At 37.7% G+C, this 20478-nt stretch overlaps 1 protein-coding gene across 3 annotated transcripts in view; it reads right to left on the bottom strand.

Moving 5' to 3' along the window:
• Positions 1 to 2066: 2066 nt before the first annotated feature.
• The window catches only part of LOC121418766, a 37290-nt gene continuing 18878 nt past the window's right edge, over positions 2067 to 20478 (bottom strand). For all 3 annotated transcript variants that reach the window (XM_041612864.1, XM_041612865.1, XM_041612863.1), the window contains 3 exons: positions 6751 to 6852; positions 2979 to 3191; positions 2067 to 2518 (listed from right to left, as the gene is read on the bottom strand). In XM_041612864.1, the coding sequence (XP_041468798.1) occupies positions 2190 to 2518; positions 2979 to 3191; positions 6751 to 6852 (644 nt within the window). In that variant the 3' untranslated portion in view covers positions 2067 to 2189. The remainder of the gene's footprint in view (positions 2519 to 2978; positions 3192 to 6750; positions 6853 to 20478) is intronic.

The raw sequence follows: 20478 nt of genomic DNA, 5'->3' as shown, positions 1-20478 counted from the left end.
GGTTTGAGCCTGTAATACCCCTTTCACAAACCCATCCTCCAATTATCCGCCTAAGAGTAATGCGGATAAATAAAAAAAAATGGCATTCACAAACTCCGAAAATAATCCGCACTATTTTTTTTACGAGCGCCCGACCTGAAAAAGGCGGATAATTGTCATGGCAACTGCACATGCCCCTCCAATGGGGTTCTGTTGGAAAAGAGTGACCTTTTGTGACCGCACCATGGCAATTATCCGCATTACTTTGGAAATGTGTTCACAAAGCCAAAATCTGGTCCCGATGCTGCTATTATGCGGATAATTGCAGCATCGAAATAATGTGGATAACTCTAGTCCTGCTCCGATTTTACAACCAAATTATGCAGGGTATAAGACAAAGCATTACCGACTCATCATACAGTTGATTTATATGTTTGATTGCACATTCAATTCAATTTATATCAAAGAAAGACACAGCTCACTACATGATAGCATCTGGTATACATTCTTTGATAAAATCCTATTAAATATTCTGCAATTGGTTTTCATATTTCCTTTATGAAGAAATGAAAATTGCATCTACCTCTTTTTGAAGTCAATCAAAGAATTGCAAACCTGCTACACATACAGAATTCTAAATATAGGCATAGAATAGAACTCTCCCGGTTGTGTATCAAATTAGAAACTCAAGCGTTCAATCTTATATATATATTTGGTTCATTGCATAATTGTATGTGGTCTCAATAATTGGTACAAATGATAATGCACTGTATTTCACAGTCAGGACAAATCGTACACGGATGTCTGTAGCAAGGTGTCATTAAATTCACATCCAATTTCTCTATTGGGTTGCAATCAAAATAATGTTCTTGCCACAACATTTATTTAATAACCCCATGAGTTTTCAAAGTAAAATGGTACTTTGGGTAATAAAATCATGAATGCATGAACACAGACCTAAAAATCACATACTTTTTCATTAATTGCACATGTATTATCATGATATTATATGCATGGCCTTGGAATGGAATCAGATATTGATGACCTGTAGAGTATGTACCTCATCATGAGGGTCAGAACTTGGTAAACCTCTGTGACTAATAACATACCCTGCCAACATGACTGGTGTGAACATGCATCATTCCATATCTCATATCATGGCCATTTTTCATTATATTTCAGCCAAATCATGGAGGCATGGTTCATAGGTTCATATCAATCAAACTGATATCACAAGAACAGGAAGTAATCGGGTGTGGTTGACATTATGTGATCCATATGACACACATTTTAAGAGTCTCACAAAAAATGATAGATATAGTGAACACTAAACATTGCTAATTTGAGCATCTCAGGATTTTGAACAGTCAAGTCAATAAAATGCATGTTTTTCATCTATTGCACATTCATCTTCACCAACTCTAAATCCTCTTATTTTTACATATATATATTTGTAAATGCTATTGGAAGATTGACCTGAATCTTCAATCCAATATCAAATTGGCTACTCCATGACCTGATCAAGGTTTGCTTGAAGAGTAATCAGTGAGTTCTTACCCCTCTCACTTTAACACACACTTTTATGCAATATATGTACCTTTTTTTAAATCAACAAGAAGAATACACTTGTTTTTACCCCTCACAATATTTCATGCCTTTGTAGGACCATCCTTTTTCAACCTCAAAGCAAGAATCTACTGCAAATCCAAGTCTCTAAATATTACCATACATTGACAGTTATAACTGCTGCTTTACTAACACAAAAGCAGTCCCTACCAAAACCTTGCATGACCCTCTTCAAGTGCTCTCAATTGGGATACTGAAACTGTGATGGCAAGAATCCCTAAATATCCTAATCTCTCCAAAATGACCATACAGGAGTCTGATTGCTGGTAAGATCATACTTGATCATTTGTTGCCACAATTTGAGAGGGCCAGTCCTCCTGGCTATACTGACAAAACCAACAATCCTACCAGGTTTAAAAGATCACACTTTACTGTTGGTCCAATCATGGCTTCATGGAAACCAATTCACTCACTCTTAAACTTGACGTCCAACTCATTGCTTCCGTATTGGTGAAATATTAATACCATCAGTCTCGCTATCCACATCAGCAAAGACCACCAGCAAGTTCCTACCCTGTGGACTACACTCTTGCCGCTTCATTGAAACCATATTGGTACCTTACAATCTTGAATTTAGCACCTCTTCAGATTGCCAGTTTATCAAGAGCAGCTGTCAGAGACAAGATGGAGATGAACCCAAGCTTGAGCTCTTCCTTCAGGTTCTTATGGAAGAACTCTGGAGCCCTGGCAAGCTGTTTGCGCATCTGGACCAGCTGTTCTCCGTTCAGATTGTTGAGGGTAGAATGCAGCCTGTGGATGTTGTTGGACTCCAGCCACACTGCGACCTGTTCCTTGCTCCATTTGGAGATGACACTACTCATAGAGCCCTTGCTGTAAGACTTGGCAGGAAGAACAGGAGCCTCTGGGCGGGGTGGAGGTGATGTGGTGATCATGGATTTCTGCGGTTCTATTCCTGGATTTAATATAATTAATGATATTTGTTAATATGACGCTGGGGAGTTATTCAAATAATATAATTTAGAGCAATGTTATACCATTATGCAAATTGATCATTTCAATCAAACAATAGAGAAATACTTCAAAGGTAGGCCTATCATTGCCAACATGCAAACACTGAAAGTAAGTCATCCCATATTAGTTGGAGGAAAAATGAGCCACTAATCATTTCTCAATAAATTCATGTATATTTCTAGATGTAACCTTGCACTTATTCACAAATAGCATTAAGGATACTTACTTATATTCATCCCATCTCCAGGGGTAAGAGACTCATACACATACATTAATCCCCTTCCCAAATCAGAATGTAAGGTTTTCAATCTGTTAATAGTCATATACACCACGGCATTTATAGTATATTCCAGAATAAAGACTAAAGTTTTGAAAAAGAGAACAAGGTTTCGCATGCTCACCATTTTGCCTGACCGATACTTTCTTGGGCATCTTGCCTCTGTCTCCTATCTCCTTGATGAGTGCCGGGAATGATTCCGGGATGACCTCATTGGAATACATCTTGTAATACAGAAGGGTCCCCACCAAAGCACCAAGCCAGCCTTCTCCCTCGTAACCTTCTTCCAACTGCAGAGGAATGATGGGCTTCTTCAGTTTGTAGGCGTAGGTCGCTTCTGTATAAGGGGAATGTGAGCGGATTACAGAATGAGAAACAGAGAAATAGCAAGGAAACAATTAATGGTTTTGATGATGTCATGACTCATTGAGTTTTAAGAGGAAGGATGCTGGGATCAGGGTTCTTCTGGAATCTAACTCCAATGGTCCTGCTTTATAGATCCCTTAATCCCCAGCATGGAATCTGCTATGCTTAAAGGATGTCAACACAACTACATGATTACCAGATAGAAAGAAGGTAATTATGTCGCAATTTAAAAATTAGATTGAAAAAACAACAACAAAAAGAAAAAGAAAAAAAACAAATGAACAAACACACATGAAATCGCTCCAGTTGAATAATTGAATATTTGAATACAGAAACAGTTTTGAGGAAAAACAGGAAAGTTTTAACAGTTTGTATAAAAAGGAGAAGAGATATTTACAGATAAATGAAAAATAACTCTCCCTCATATATAATAGATTTATCATAAAATCAATAGTCTTATATCCAAGAATGCTTGAGTATATTCATTACTTGATATGATGATAATGGTGGTGACGATATAAACCGGTAATCAATAAACTAAACTTCATTTAAAGGACACATTTCCTTTTGTTCGAAAAAAAAACAAATACACTTTTCTAGCTTGGATATTTATTCATATAAATTCATTATAGTTCAAACTTTGCAGTGGGATTTTAAGGTAAGCCGAATCTTAATCCTACAGCTAGAGGGATCATTTACCCATGAAATAGGATGCCATAATTAAACTGTCATTACCCAAAGAAAAAGCTAAATTGGGGAGTACAAGTCTATCCCTTTAACCATAATCAATAGCATGTGGCACCTCCTTTGCTCTGCATTAATCTACTTTGATATGACATGACTTCCTGTGTGAGTCAAATCTGAAATTTACCATGGCATGTTGCTAACGCTTCGCTGACAACCATGAAACAACCACCCTCTAGACAATCAAGGCCTGCTCCTCTTACTCATTAGTTAACCCTCCAATATCCCAGTCACAACACAAAAGGCAGCTCCACAACATTAACAATAAAGGCTCTCGTTCTGAGAGGCAAATTATTTTTCTTATTCAAAAAGTGTTTTTGTCTTATAACAGTATTTAAGATTCCTATTGGAGTATGACATGGTCTTATATAACTTCCTTGGAAGCAATCGAAGGGCAGCAGGGTTGAATTTCAAAAGTGTAGTTGCCTACTTTCCTGTCCTAATTGTTTCAAAGGTCAATTAGCGTGTTGAAGTAGGCTGGGGTTTGAGGTCTACAGCAAACTATTACGCTCCCAGGAAATTCAAGAAATTAAGCCAAACTTGCATTTACAAATCAAATCACACATTTATAGGCTGTCTTCGTGGGTAGGCTTTGCTGGGAACAGCATGTGTGGATGAAAATGTAAAAGGTTCCTTGAAATTGAAGAAATTAGGTCACTTATACTTGATACAGTTATTCTGTAACAGCTATATTGAAAGATAAGTACTTAAGTAGCAAACAATTGTGTGTAGCAGCAATTATTCTATAATAACATGAAGACTTCATAAAGGAACATCATTCTGATTAAATAGATATAGGAGATTTAAAACACAAGAATGAAAATAAATCGCTAAGGTCTAATTGACTCAGATTTCCTGTTTAAATGAAAACACATCCACCCCAAAAAAAACGTGAAGCAATAAGAGGTAGCAGCCCTGACAGGTACAATATACATCCATGTTAAGAGTAGTCTGAGTGAATTATGCAGTTACCCCTTAATTTTGGAAAATTTGTCACAGGAAATTCATGTCGGTCCAACATACACGCTGCTGAGTAATTGGATAGTCACCTTATCTGGAGAAAATATTCCTTTCATTATAGGTCTTATGTTACTCTTTCATTAAATTTTTAACTGATTTATAATTAAACAAATGTCTTTCACTTGAACTTAAGCCAACTGGTTAAAGTCATTTGTATAGCACACAAAACCAAAAAATCAAAAGAAAGAAAAATGGTGTCATGAATAAAATAACTCAATAATGAGAAATGGCTACTGAGTACAGAACACAGTTGTAATTATACATGTATGGTAACCACATTGACTTCATTCTACATGTACTATACTACAATCTAGGTGAAGACTGCAGTTTTATCTTTGCCATAAGGCTAAATGATTCCCTGGGGGGGGCACTTCCATTGACAAGTGGATACCATGCACGACTATGGGGTCTCGAAAAGCACCCTAAACCCGTATTTACCATATTCTGAAAATGAACCCCTTAACAAGTATTGGCGTTTGAAACCATACCCTTAACAAGTATTGGAAACAAATCGACACTCTTGGCAAGTATTCCCTGAAATGAACTCCTAAACAAGTACAGCGACATTTCATTGTTATGTCATGGGTCCGTCGGTTTTACCTTTATATTACACACCATTTCAGTGGTTTAATTAGTACGGCCCCACTTTCACACCTCGCGCAAATCGGACTCTAAACACGTAGTGTTGGGGCAAAAAGGACATCCTTTATAGAACATTTTAATCTTGTTTTATCATCCCCGCAAGTTTGACCCTAAACAAGTAGCTTTCCTAGCGAAAATAGATACCCTTTTTTCATTATTTTTGTGTTTTTGACACCCTTATCACGTTACGTACGCAACGTGACCTATCTTGAAAAAGACATCCTTTTTACATGTTTTTTTGGTCGCGCATGGTATCCACTCGTCAATGTAAGTGCCCCCCCCCGGGAATGATTCGTCTCATGCAGCAAGACTACAATGGTGGGTTCACCTACTGCCTTTAATATACCCTTTTCTTTTGGATTAGTCATTGTTTTCTATTTTATGACAAATGTCCGGCGGCGGGTTTTCGTAGCGTAACAACAAAAACAAAATCTTTCTAAGATAAAACAAGAATGCCAAAACAAGCAGTCTTGAAGGCATGACTCGTCTTTTAATCTGAGGGACGTGGGTTCGACTCCAAGCCATGGCGTGTTTTCCATCAGAAAAAAATTTACCCTCATTGTGCTGCTCTCAAATAAAAGGGGAAAAAATAAATTATGCAATCACCTTGATTATATGGATAAAGGTCTATCATGAAACAGAATCCTGACATCAAGGCACAAACTGGACCCTCAAAAAAAGGAAAAGTTAGACCTCTAATGTTGCTTTCGTTCTCGGTATCGATCGGCCATTTTGTTTTCAATTTTGAAAGAAGGAGAACAAACGAGACAGAACTTTTCCTTTTTTGAGGGTCCAGTTTGTGCCTCGATGTTAGGATTCTGTGTCACAATAGATCTTCATCCACACAATCGAGGTAAGCGCATAATCTACTTTTCCCCTTTTATTTCCAGTGCTATTGCGAACCCATTCTAACCCATTTTGGAGAGTAACCATGTCTGCCTAAAATTACACGGACGACTCCTGGGCTCCGACCCTCTTCGTGGGCCGCAGCTCCCTGGGTTAAATATCTCAATGACTCTGTAATACAAAATGTCGCTGAGCTGCGTTGAAAACATCTATAAAGGTATCTATAAAGGATGGCACCAAATGGGTCAGGTTACCAATACCAAAGTGATAAATCTTACCTGTGCGCCCATTATGACTCTCAAAATACTTTTGAGTCATACACACCAGAACAAGAGCAGACCTCTCCACTGCTTGAGCCATCGCACCCAAGATGTCTCCAGCTATATCAAACAACAAACAATAAACATTCATGATTAAAACAACATTGTAGTTATTATTTGACAGTATGGCACAAGTAAATGAACAATATTTTTCTTTGCCTCTTACTTCTGTGAACAAGAGTGTCGCTAAGGCGAGCACATCATATGCCCGTCTGTAATGCGGAAAATTGAGCTATTGGTCAAGCAAGAAAAGTGGATGGCGACTTCACCTTTGACCTTCTGACCTCAAAATAAATATAATTGCTAGGATCTATGCTAGTATCATACACACCAAATTATATGAGCCTAGATTAAGTTCAGCTAAGGTTATCACGTTAACAAGGACTTCAGAAGGGTAAGATGAAAACATGTCAGTGTGACCTTGACCTTCGACCTTTTAAACTAGATATTTTTTTTTTCCAATTTCTTTTTCACCCACAGTAGGGTGTTTTATTCAATATATAATCAGTTTACATGTAGATCTGCTTGCATAATCAATATGGCTTCAGTTTACATTTGTTTTCAGTCAATGTACAAAAATAATCAGAAAGTGAGTGTTTAACAGTATAAAAAGCTGATAATACAGTCTTATTACAAAATGAATCATTTACGGTACCAAAAGCAAAAACATAGCTTTAATTTATGTAAAGAACGAAAGAAAAAGATGCAAAATTGTATCTCGCAAACCGTTGAAAATCTTTTCGACATTAGTTGACAATCTTTTCGACATTAGTCGAAAAGATTAATAAAATTTGACCAACACTTTTCAAAAGATGCTTGCTGCATATTTTCACATGAAATAGCTTTTTCGTACAAAAAATAATTCTTTAACTCGTTGAGGATTTTCTGTGGCATAAGACGAATTCCAGCTAATTTGATTTTATATATCATCCATTTTATCCAAATAATCAGTGTATTTAAGGCTCTATTATATTTAATGGGAGTAATTCCAAAAAGAACATTTTCCATGGTTAATTTTAATACTAATTTGCATCTTTCAAACAGTCTCCTTTCAAAGTATGCCCATACTTTTTTAACTAAGTGGCATTCAAAGAACAGATGTTCAATAGTTTCAACTTGGGAGGTACAGAAAGTACAAGTACTACTTGCTTTAGCTTGGATTTTGCACAAATACAAATTCGTTGGAATAATACAGTTAATTAAGCAATATTGAAACCACCTGATTGAAACATCTGTCATTACTTGAAATGGTATAGAATTAAAACAACGCCATTTCTCCAGTGAGAATTGTTTTCCGATTCTCTCTTCCCATTTTTTTTTTCTTTGAAAGTTATTAGATACCTTTTTTTTCACCAATGGAACATAAATATTTTTACAACCTTTATTTTGCTTCATCAATACAGTAATGACATTTGGTCTCAATGGAGTGGTTAACTTCACAAAATCGTTATCAGGTTGCGAAAAACTCTCTAACTTTTCACTGATCTCTTGTTTTATAATGAAATATGTAAGGTAATCAATGGAAACATTGTACACTTCAATAATTCTTTGTCTACTTAAAACCCGACCATCTGTTCCTATTAAGTCGTTGACAAATCTTAAACCCTTTTGACTCCAGTGCCTAAAGTTAACTAGATTTCTGTTAATAACTATGTCCTCATTATGACATAGGAGTTCAGAAAAGAATTCTCTTCTACTGGAACATCTATTTGCTTTCCGAAAAATACACCATGAGGAAAGTACATCTTTCCAAAAAGGGTTTGTTATTGTATTAACAAACTTTTCTAAATAGCCATGACTATAAAGTAAAAAATTGGAGTCTGAAAAAGGGATGGCATGCAAAAAAGAATTGAAGCATATATTATCCATGAATCCATTATGCATTCTTCGTATCCAGGTTAATTTCAACGACATAAAGAAACATTCAATATTTACCATTTTCACACCACCTTCCATATAGGAATTACAAATCTGAATTCTTTTGATACGATCAGGTTTTTTATTCCACAAAAAACTGAACAGAACCCTTTCCAGCTCTTTTATAAACACAGGTGATGGATTTGGTAAAGACAAAATTAAATAATTAAATTGTGAAAGAAAAAGAGTTTTAACAAGAGTTACTTTACCTAGTGGGGTTATGTTTCTATTTGACCAGACTTGAATTAGGCGCTTCACCCTGTTTAGGGCAGGTATGTAATTAAGAGATACAATGTTATCTAAATTTAAAGAAAAGTTTATACCTAAACAAGTGAAACAGCCATCATCGACCCACGAGAGTTTCATTTTTGTTTTAATTCTGTATGGGCTATATTTTTTCGATCCAATCCAAACAATTTTAGTTTTACCTTCATTAATTTTCAATCCTGAAAGTGAATAAAAAATCGCAATAACAGAAAGGGCACTGTTCAGAGATTCAACCGAACCATCTAAAAAGAGGGTTGTATCATCTGCATACTGAGTAATTTTCCGAATATTTCCTTTAATATCAATTCCTTTAATACAATCATTTTGACGAAGCATAACTGCTAAAATTTCAGCACATAACAGAAATAAATAAGAGGAAAGGGGATCACCCTGCCTACAGCCTCTATTTATAAAGAAACGTTCTGACAAATGACCATTTATGTATACTGAAGACATATTTTCATTATAAAACGTTTGAATCCACTGATGAATGGAAGGCCCCAAATTAAATGTTTCTAAGACTTTGTATAAAAAATTATGTGAAACTGAATCAAAAGCTTTCTCGAAATCGAGTAATAACAACATCCCAGGAGTATTCAATTCTTCAGTTTCATGGAGAGTATCATAAATAATACGAATATTTTCTCCAATATATCTATTCTTCATGAACCCTTTTTGATCTTCATGGATAATTTCATGCAATATATTTTTAATTCTATTGGCTATAGCAGAAGATGCAATTTTATATGACGTGTTCAAAAGAGTTATAGGTCTCCAGTTTTGTAAATATTGTCTAGGTTTCTCTCCTTTGGGTATTAAAGAAATAATTCCCAATCTTTGTGAATTTGAGAGCTTCTTTGTCTTATAAGAATAGTTAATTGCTCTGACATAAAAATGTCCCAATTCTTTCCAAAAACACTTGAAGAATTCTACTGTAAATCCGTCCGAACCAGGGGCCTTCCCATTCTTCATTTTTTTAAGACTTTCAGTCACTTCTTCATAGGTTAAAGGACCACCTAGTCTTTTCATGTTATGGTCTTTTAATTTGTTTATCTCCAAATTCTTTAACCTGTCATAAAAACTTTCTGTGTCTAAAGTATGATCTTTGTTACAATATAATTTTGAATAAAATTTTTTACATTCATCTGTTATTTCTTTTGGGTTGTCAACAACTGATCCATTGCTCAAAGTTATAGACGACATAGTTTTCTCAACATTTCTTTTCTTCTCCAAATTTAAAAAGAATTTGGAAGGTTTTTCTCCATATGCAATGGCGTTTATACGTGCTCTTATCATTTGACCTTTCAATTTCACATTTCTTATTTCTTGAAGTAGAATACGTTTTTCTAATACTTGTCTTTCTAGATCACTGTTGGGATTAAAGCTCAGTTCACTTTCTAATCTTTGTATATTCTTTTCTAACAAATCCTCTTCTTCAATCATGTCTTTTTTCTTCTTCACAGAATAAGATATTGTTGAACCTCTTATTTCCATTAGTAAGACTTCAAAAAACAACTGGTCATTTATAGTCAGCTGCAGGTCTTGACTTGGTATATCTTGAATTTTCTCTTTTATGTATGGAGATACAGCATATTGTTTTTTAAGATCAATAATTTTTTCAACTACTAAGTTTGCATACGCTTGATCTTCTAAGAGGGAGTTGTTAAATTTCCAGTATCCCTTACCTCTTGCAAAATCAGAGCATCTAAGACTTAAAGTGACCATTGAGTGATCTGTTCGATAACCAGGCAATATATCTGTTTCTTTTAAAATAGACAAAAGCTCTTTTGAACACAAAAAGAAATCCAAACGGGATTGTTTTATTGGAGATGTTCTCCTCCATGTAAAACGTTTAACATATGGATTTTGTTGTCTCCATGGATCAATTAATTCAAATTTATTTTTTAATTCTTCAACCACTCCCTTAGCTCTGGGTTGTTTATGTTTACATAATTATAGTTATCCATATTTTGATCCTGTGTTAAGTTCCAGTCACCACATATAATGATATGTGGATTATCAAAATCAGTTACAATTTTCCCTATCTTTTCATAAAAATCAGGATTATCTTCGTTTGGTCCGTACAATGATATCAATGTGAATTTCAGTGAAACCATTACCAAATCCAAAATTACCCAGTTTCCTTCAGGATCTATTTTTGTTTGATTTACTGTAAAATCAAGTTTAGGATTGAATAGAATGGCAGTTCCTCTTGATTGTGTATTTCCAAAACTGAAAAATCCTTTTCCATTCCATTCTTGTTTGATTATGTCAGATAATCCTGCATCAAAATGAGTATCTTGTAAACAATAGATTGAGCCATTTTTACGGCATAAGTAATCAAACACATCCTTCCTTTTATTCTTATCACCTAGTCCTCTACAATTTACCGTTATTATTTTAACATCAGCCATAATAAAACAACATTCTTGTTTCCTTATACAAAACACTCGATAGCTTAACATAAAATGTTTTCTGCAAGACATTTCTTCCTAAAGTTGTAACACATCTACTGTGGGTTTTTTCTTTATACGAACATAGAACAAAGACATCTACAAATTCATGTACGTAGACAATATATCGAACATACATGTGAAATCCTTCCATAAAACTTGACATTGTGACAAGGTATCCAACCCACTTAAAGTCACAACTTTTCATAATACTTTACAGCTGAAATAATAAGTAACTTTCTTAACTTCTCAATTCATAAGACTTTTCCAATTTCATACTGGCCTTCACATTGCAATATGCAGCAAGGAAAAGAAAATGGTATGCATGTGTAGATAGACATGTCTAGAGTAGTTTACGTTTTGTCACTGCACAAGACATGTCATTAGTAATTTCAAATAATGTAAATTACATTAAAAACAGGTGAGGCCTGAAAAAGAATTTGCAAATATAGTATAGTCTCTAATGTCAGACCTGAAATATATTGAATACTTTTCACTGCATGCGTATACCTGTAGGTACTCCTTACCCATGCACCCATGGTTACTCCAATGCATAAGCAAAATAAATGAATAAATTAAAGCTAAAAATAAATTTTTAAACCATTGTTTTTCTTAACTGAAAACATGAAGTTATTTACTTCATACATATTACTTTAATCCTTTCACTAGTTTTAACAACTTGCTTCATACATGACATTGTTACTTTGGTCCTTTGACTAGCTTTAACAATTTTCTTACTTCATGCATGTTACTTTGGTCCTTTGACTAGTTTTAACACTTTTTTCTTTTCATCTACATGCAGGCACACTGAGATGTACATGAACAGCAATAAGCAAATTTCAGTTTATTTGCATAAGTTTGTATAAAATCCCAGTTTGCTTTATTTTTGACCAAAGAAAGTTGTAATAAACCAGAATACACCATGCATGAGTCACATTTACCCGACCCACCATTAACTGCCCCAGCCAGAGCTTTATACTCTCCGGCCGAAAAGCCAACAGTGAATCAGAAAAAAAACATGACCGATTTTTGATGTAATATCAAATGAAAGCAAAATATTATTGATATGGTTTAGAAATAATAAGTTCTTTCACTTTAAAGTGAATAATAGCTGACTTTGAAATTCAACTCAAAAGATATCAATAAATCTTGGTATAGTCTATAAAAAAGTGTCACGAAAATACTATCTATCCAGATGTAGTATGTCAGCTTATCGGTAGGCACAGGCTTGCCATAATTTAGTCAACATGTTTAACCCATGGTGCTTCTTTTTGGCCTTTGTTACGCATTTCAAGAGAAAGATCAGTTCCTACTAGTCGAATTCTGGTAGATTTTCCTTGTTCTTTCCTAAGCCTATAAGCACTAATCTCCAACTTGTAACGCTTCTCTTTCAATTTGGGAGGAAGATCTGTGCGAAGAGTGAAAGGCATCTTGGTTCCAGGGGGAAGCTTTCGCTGCTGTTCGTAGTATGCTTGGAGTATGGAGTCACGGTCGAACATCGTTACGAATCTTGCGATGATCGGATCCGGTGTTGACGGTGTCGCATCAGATCGAGCCTTCTCAGCTTGAATTCTTCGGGGTATGCGGTGGGCGTTCACTATCGGGATATCCTCCGCTTGCTGGGGCGAAAATCCAAGCTTGGAAATGGCGCTGCGTAATTCGGTGACTGCTTTCCTCTGGGACTTGTTGGTGCTTGTGGTGGGGATTCCGTAAAACAATAGATTCTGTTTACGGTCATGTATTTCCAATGCTGTAATGGCATCAGTCAGTCTCTTGGCAACATCCTTTCCCTCTTTCTCAACATTTGGTATTTTCACTTGCTCTATTTCAGTCACTCTATCTGCTGTATCTTGTACTGAGATTTGTAAATCGGCTAGGGTTGAGTTAATGGTCTTAATCTGCTGTTGAATACTCAAAATGCCGCTACTCAATGTATCTAACTTACTTAGTACTTGCTGAGCGAAACCATCAAGATCTGTACGTAGACTCTTAAGCGCCTCCTCAGTTGTGTTCGTCGACGTTGAAGACATAGTGGTTGAATCTTCAGAACCAGAATCCGACACAACCGCACGATTTCTGAGCAAATATTGTTTACCATGTGAAGGTTGAGAAGAAGCCATTGCTATTATTCATCTTTACAAAATATTATCAGCTGAAATAAATACGATTCGGGTGGATTTTGTCCCGGGTTTGAGGGCCGAAATCAAAACAAGTCCATGCTGCTCTATGGTCGCGAAAAAAAAAAAAAAAAAAAAAAAAAAAAAAAAAAACTAGATATTGATAGGCTTCCTGGGATCCATGCTAGTTACATACACACCAAATTATATGAGCCTTGGTTATGTTAAACTGAAGTTATCATGTTTACAAGGACTGCAGAAGGGTAAGATGAAAAAAAGTCACTGTGACCTTGACCTTTGACCTTTTGACCTCAAAATCAATAGAATTGCTAGGATCTATGCTAGTATCATACACACCAAATTATATGAGCCTAGGTTAAATTCAACTAAGCTTATCACGTTAACAAGGACTTCAGAAGGGTAAGATGAAAACATGTCAGTGTGACCTTGACCTTCGACCTTTTGACCTCAATATTATAGGCTTCCTGGGATCCATGCTAGTATCATACACACCAAATTATATGAGCATAGGTTTAGTCAAACTGAAGTTATATCGTGTTTACAAGGACTTCAGAAAGGTAAGATGATAATATGCGTGACCTTCGACCTTTTGACCTCAGTAATACAGGTTTCCTGGGATCCATGCTAGAATCATAAACACCACATTATATGAGCCTAGGTTAAGTTTAACTGAAGGTATCGCGTTTACAAGGAAAAGTTAACGGACGGATGGACAGACACCGACCGTCATAAAATTAAATCTAGAAAATGTATTCAATATTACAAATTATATGATCTGCATACTCCTCTAAATTTTTAATTTTCATTTCCCCTTCACTCTCTGATTTTCATCAGATTATTACAAAAGCTAGGCGTTTTTATCTTCTTAGTTTATTATGTTGTTATTTTAGTGGACTACCAGACAAAATGGTTACTTCATGTTATCATCTTAACAGCATTTAGGGTAAAAACTTCTTGACATCTTGGATTCATTAACAGTTTTTGATCCAATACAAAGGGCTCTGGTGGAGACTTTGGTATGAACGTATATACAGGTTTATTATACAGGCCAGCTAGGCAGGTCAATCAACAGGCATGGTATCCATGTTGCGGGAGGTGTATGGAGTGCTTAGATATCCATACTGATATCGTAACATCCCCCTTCTTCTGATAAGATTGAGAATTTCAAATTTCAATGATATTGTTTTAAAACAATACTTTTGGTAGTCTGCAAATTTTGGTAATTTGGCTTGGTTATGATTTATCAGATAATAATATAGAAATTGTTTGGTTTGTGAGAATAATACCAATTTGTGATAAACTGTATGCATCTTCAATTTTACATAACTTCAATCTTGTGCAAAACTGAAAATAATTTGGATAACCGGATTGATCCTGAAATCAATATTTCCAAACAATAATTTTTGGTTATAGTGTCTTTTGATAATTTCGTGAACACTATCTTGACATACCAAAAATAATGTACAATGTTTATACATGCATATAATAAACTTAAAACTACACTAATGTCTTCAGTGTTCTTCTTTCTTCTCTTTCTCTTCTTTGTTTGAGAGTTTAGAGTGTTCATAATGTTCAATCTTCAAACATGAATCTCTCTGGTTTGCGAATAGTGCGTCCAGACCTCGTGGTTTGTGAGTGTGTCTGTTGAGATTGATTAGAGTTAGACATTGGTGTTCGTTGGGCTTTGTCTTCCTCTGGTTGAGTTTCTGTGGAGTGGTTTTCTTCGTCGAACCTCACACGCTTCGGAGTTGGGTTGGTGGATGGAATTTCCCTCAAGTGAGATCTATTTCTCCTCAAGATTCCTCCATTCGGCGTTGAAACTTCGTAGGATCGAGGTTCTTCACAGATTTTGGATACTTTGGCTGGTATCCAAGTGTTGTCTCTTGGATGCAGAACTCTCACTGGCTGTCCTACATGCAGTGGTGGCAGATCAGAACTTGCATGTCGATCATGCACTTCCTTCATTTTGTCTTGCCTATTCAAGAGAAACTCGGTGGCAGTAGAATCTCTCGAAAGATAGTGACTTGGCAATGTGGTTCGGATGGGTCTTCCAAACAACATCTCTGCTGGTGATCTCAAGTTATTGTCAACTGGTGTTGCTCTCAGGTGCATCATGGCTAGTTGGCTGTCTTGGCTAGTTTGAGAACACTTTGTCAACAGATTCTTGATTGTACGAACCATTCTCTCAGCTAATCCGTTGGATCTTGGATAGTGCGGTGAAGAAGTGATGTGCTTGATATTCCACTTCTTGCACATGTCTTGGAATGGTTTCCCGACAAATTGTGGACCGTTGTCGGACACAATCTCTTCTGGTGGACCGAACAGACTGAAGATTCCCGTCATCTGTCTTGCTATAGCTGCACTGGATGTATCGGTTAGCTTAGCAATGATCGGATACTTGGAATAGTAATCAGTAACAAGTAGATACTCTTGTCTATTGAGCATGAACAAGTCACTTCCCAGTCTGGTCCATGGTGCTGGTGGTACATCATGGGGATGCAGTGGCTCTTTCTGCTGTCTTGCTTGGTGTTTCTGGCATGTTTCACACTGCTTTATCAACTGATCAATGTCCTTGTTGATGTTTGGCCAGAACACTGTCTCACGAGCAAGTCGTCTCGTGCTTTCGATTCCCATGTGTCCTAGATGAAGCTGTCTAAGGATGTCATTCCTTAGTGTCTTCGGTATGATGACTTGACTTCCCTTGAAGAGTACTCCGTGTGATACTCCAATTTCATCTCTGTAAGACCAAAATTGACGAAGGGATGTCGGCAATTCTTGGATGGTCTCAGGCCATCCCTGAGTGACTATTTGCCATAGTGATCTGAGAACAGGATCATTAGCCGTTTCTCTCTGAAGCTCTGTTCTCTTGTGTTGTCCGAAGTATATCAAGTCAATCTGGTGCGAATCTTCGGCTTCAGAGCAGATGGATTCCACTCTGACATCTAGCGGAACATCGCGTGCTTCCTTGGGATTAGGAAGTCGGCTCAAGGTATCGGAAAGAATCATGTCTTTTCCTGGTCGATACTTGACTTGACATCGGTATCCTTGGACTTTGATAAGCAATCTCTGTAGACGTGGTGGTGCACTTCTAAGAGGTTTCTTCCATATCATTTCCAATGGTCTGTGATCTGTTATGACGGTGAATTCCTTCCCGAACAGATATGTATGGAAGCGGTTGATACCAAACACTAGGGCTAAGGTTTCCCTCTCTATGTTGGAATAGTTGGATTGTGCAGTGGAAAGACTTTTGGATGCAAATGCAACTGGTTTGCCTTGCTGGAGCAGGCATGCTCCTAGCCCTTTCATCGATGCATCTACCTCAAGAGTTGTCTCTTTCTTTGGGTCATAGAATTGTAGACATGCACCTGATGATACTGCACTTTTCAGGCTGTTCAAGGAATGTTCATGATCATCGTCCCAGATGAATGGTACTTCCTTGTGTAGAAGTTCTCGAAGTGGCGCTGACTTCTCTGAGAAGTTAGGAATGTATGCTGCTAGGTATGTGAATAATCCTAGGCATCTCTGAACATCTTCTTTGTCCTTGGGTGATGGCATCGAGGTGATAGCTTCTACCTTGCTCGGATCTGGGTAGATACCTGATCTAGTGTACTTGGAACCAAAGAAGTTGATGGCTTCCTTCTTGATAGTACATTTGGAGCTGTTGAACACTAAGCCTTCTTGCTTTGCCGTCTCCATGAGTAGGTAGAGATTCCTATCATGTTCCTCCTCCGTTCTTCCTACCAGGGATGTAACTGGAGTTTTGTATAAAAACCTGAAAATGCGAAGCGAGCGAAGCTCTCGCGCCTTACGGCCGGGGGTCCAGGGGCAACGCCCCGGTGGGGGTCGGGGGGCGATGCCCCCCGAAGCCAGAGAATTATTGCACATTTGGGGCCACAGGAATTCGCGAATTTCTGCACAAAAAATGAAATATTCAGCATCATAAACGAAACTTACACGTAATCCTGATCTGATCACTTCAATATAAAACAGTCCAAGGCTCCAAGGCCAAGCAACGTTTAAACCCGCGTCGCGAACGATGTCCTTTTTTGATTTACACGATGTACGGTACCATCCATTTTCAAGCGAGAACGAATTAAAAAGTACTGTCAAATTGCAAGTTACAATTCAAACAAATTCCCGAATTCTTGCACAAAAAATATTAAGCACCGTAAAAAAATGTAATGCTGATCCGATCACTTCAATAACAAAATTATCCAAGCAATGTTTACGCTGTTAATTCCGAGTTAAATCACAGTCCGAACGAGAGGTTGGCAAACAAAATATGTGCGGCACATGTGCATGTGTTTACGTTTGTGTGTGGAAATTGCGATCCAGGGGGCCGTTTCATAAAGCTGTTCGTAAGTTAAGAGCGACTTTAAGAACGACTGGTGATCCTTCTATTGTGGTAACGGCATATTCATTAGCGATGGTTACGCGCGTAAGAAAGGATCACCAGTCGTTCTTAAAGTCGCTCTTAACTTACGAACAGCTTTATGAAACACCCACCAGGGTTCACTTCCGCATTCAAGCCAACTCGCGACAGCTCGACCATCAGAATTTCAGACAGCGAGCGTTCTGTGCATTGAATACTGTAATTACGGTCAGTATACACTGTATACTGACCGTAACGTAATCAGAGCGAATTTCTCAGTAGCCGAGATGTCGCGATTCACGTGGCAAGCAAAGCACATGTACAAAACACATTGGCGATCGATCGTCTTTTTTTAGAACGTGCCGATCGTGAAATTTCGAAGGGGCCGGGTTTTCCGGCAACTTTCGAGGGAGGGAAAACCGGAAAAGTTGAGATTTCATGAAAATACCGGAAATCCGGCAATTTCCGGAAAAGTTACATCACTGTTCCTACGATCGCTATGTCATCTGCGATGCATATGCAGCCTGGCACATTTTGGACAATCCTATCCATATGCTGCTGGAAGATATCCTGACTAGTACATAACCCAAATGGTAGTCTTTGGAAGCAGTACCTTCCAAATGGTGTACGAAATGTGGTGAGATCCTGGCACTCCTCTGCTAGGTGAACCGACCAGTAACCAGCCTTCGCGTCTAACTTAGAGAGTACTGAGCTCCTGCGAAGACAAGTTGGACCTCTTCCAAGGTTGGTACCTTGTGCGGGCATCTCTTCAAGGCATCATTTAACCTCCTGGGGTCAAGACAAATCCTGATGGATCCATCTTTCTTCACAACAGTGGTCATGGAGCTGCACCAATCGGTGTGGTACTCAATTTTTCTGATGACTCCTTGCTGCTCCATATTGTCCAGTTCCGCCTTGATTTTGTCTTTCAAGTGTACGCTGCACTTGCGGGGTGCGTCTATGGTAGGTTTAGCATCATCCTTGACATGAAGCATTGCCTTCCCTCGGAAACTACCAATAGCGTCAAACTGATTCGGATATGCTTGTTTGAGATCCCTTACACTTGTGATAGGTGTTTGTTTAGGTTTAGGATTGGTTGTAGGTGTTTCGTTGTGCATTGAGTGAATTGTGATAATTCCAAGGTCAGTGCAACCTAACAACCCTAGGATCGCTGGACCCTTGACGTCTGCTACATAGAATGTATGTGTTGACCATTTTGTACTCTTGTATCTACACTTTATGTCCAGTGTACCCTTACATGGAATCTGTGTCTCTCCGTAAGCTATAAGTTTTATTGTTGTTTGTTTCACTACTGATTCCCACTTTGGACCGTAAATTGCCTTGGCGGTACGTACAGTGATAGTGTTAGCACTTGCCCCCGAGTCCACTTTTAGGTAAAGCTTATGTTGACCTACTCTCTGTGGGCATATTATGTCAATGTTAGCAAATGCTACAGTACCTTCTGGATTTACAACTGTGTGTGGTCCATTAGTGTGTATGGTGTCGAATTGTGCTACGTTGAATGGACTATCTGTAGATTGATAATGATCATGATCTGTGGTAGTATCATGTGTTATGTCCATTTCGCTTATTGGTTTACTCTTTCGACTTTTCGACTTTGATCGTGATTTGTTTTGTTTTGGTTTACGATCATCAGATACCGTGTCGGATCTTCGGTCATCTGATCTACGATTCTGTTTACGACTACGATCATTTTTCGATTTACGACAGAATTTGGCCCAATGGCCCTTGGTGCCACAGGCACGGCACTCATCGTCATACGCAGGGCACTGACGAGGTTTGTGGAAACGTCCGCAGTTACCACATGCTTTTCGTCCCTGGTTACGCTTGAACGAATCGATATTCTGTTTAGGGTCTAGTGTCTCAAGACATTGTCGGCTCGCAGCAACTGCCTCGTATTTACGACCTTCTACCAAAATTTGTTCGACCTTGTAACCTTTCGGTTGATCTAGCAATGACTTTTGGAATTCGAGACTTGGAGTTGACGCAATCACTAGCTCCATGATTCGCTCATTTAACTCAGCTTCCTCGAAATCGCAATTTTTGGCTTTGTCCCTACACCTGGTAACGAATTCATCGATCGTTTCATCTGGTTTCTGCCTGTACCGCATTAGCTCTAAGCGGTGTATGCGAAAATTGATATTGACCTTTAACTGTGCCTCTAATAGTCTCCATAGCTCTTGCGGTTTTTCTTTATCGGTCTCTGATAGCCCCGATGCATTGATTCGACGCAAGCCTTCATTGCCTACAGCAATCTTGATTTTTATAGCCACTTTTCTCTGATCAGTTATGTCTTGGTCTGCTAGAATCAGCTCCATTCTTTGTCTGAAAAGCTGGAACTCTTCTGGTAGGTCTGTTGCCTCCCAGTTCATTTCTGGATATTTTCCACTACTCATTGTGTATGTTCGCTGTACGTATTAGGTATTTAAATGAATGAGTGTAGATATTAATGTCTGATTATATCCACGTGTGAACGCTCCTTACAGTCACAGGTCGACTGGTGATGATACCTGTAACG

Source organism: Lytechinus variegatus, chromosome 7, assembly GCF_018143015.1.
Source record: "Lytechinus variegatus isolate NC3 chromosome 7, Lvar_3.0, whole genome shotgun sequence".
NCBI lineage: Eukaryota > Metazoa > Echinodermata > Echinoidea > Temnopleuroida > Toxopneustidae > Lytechinus > Lytechinus variegatus.
Note: the sequence above shows the minus strand (reverse complement) of the source record. Positions and strands in the feature narration are given on the sequence as shown.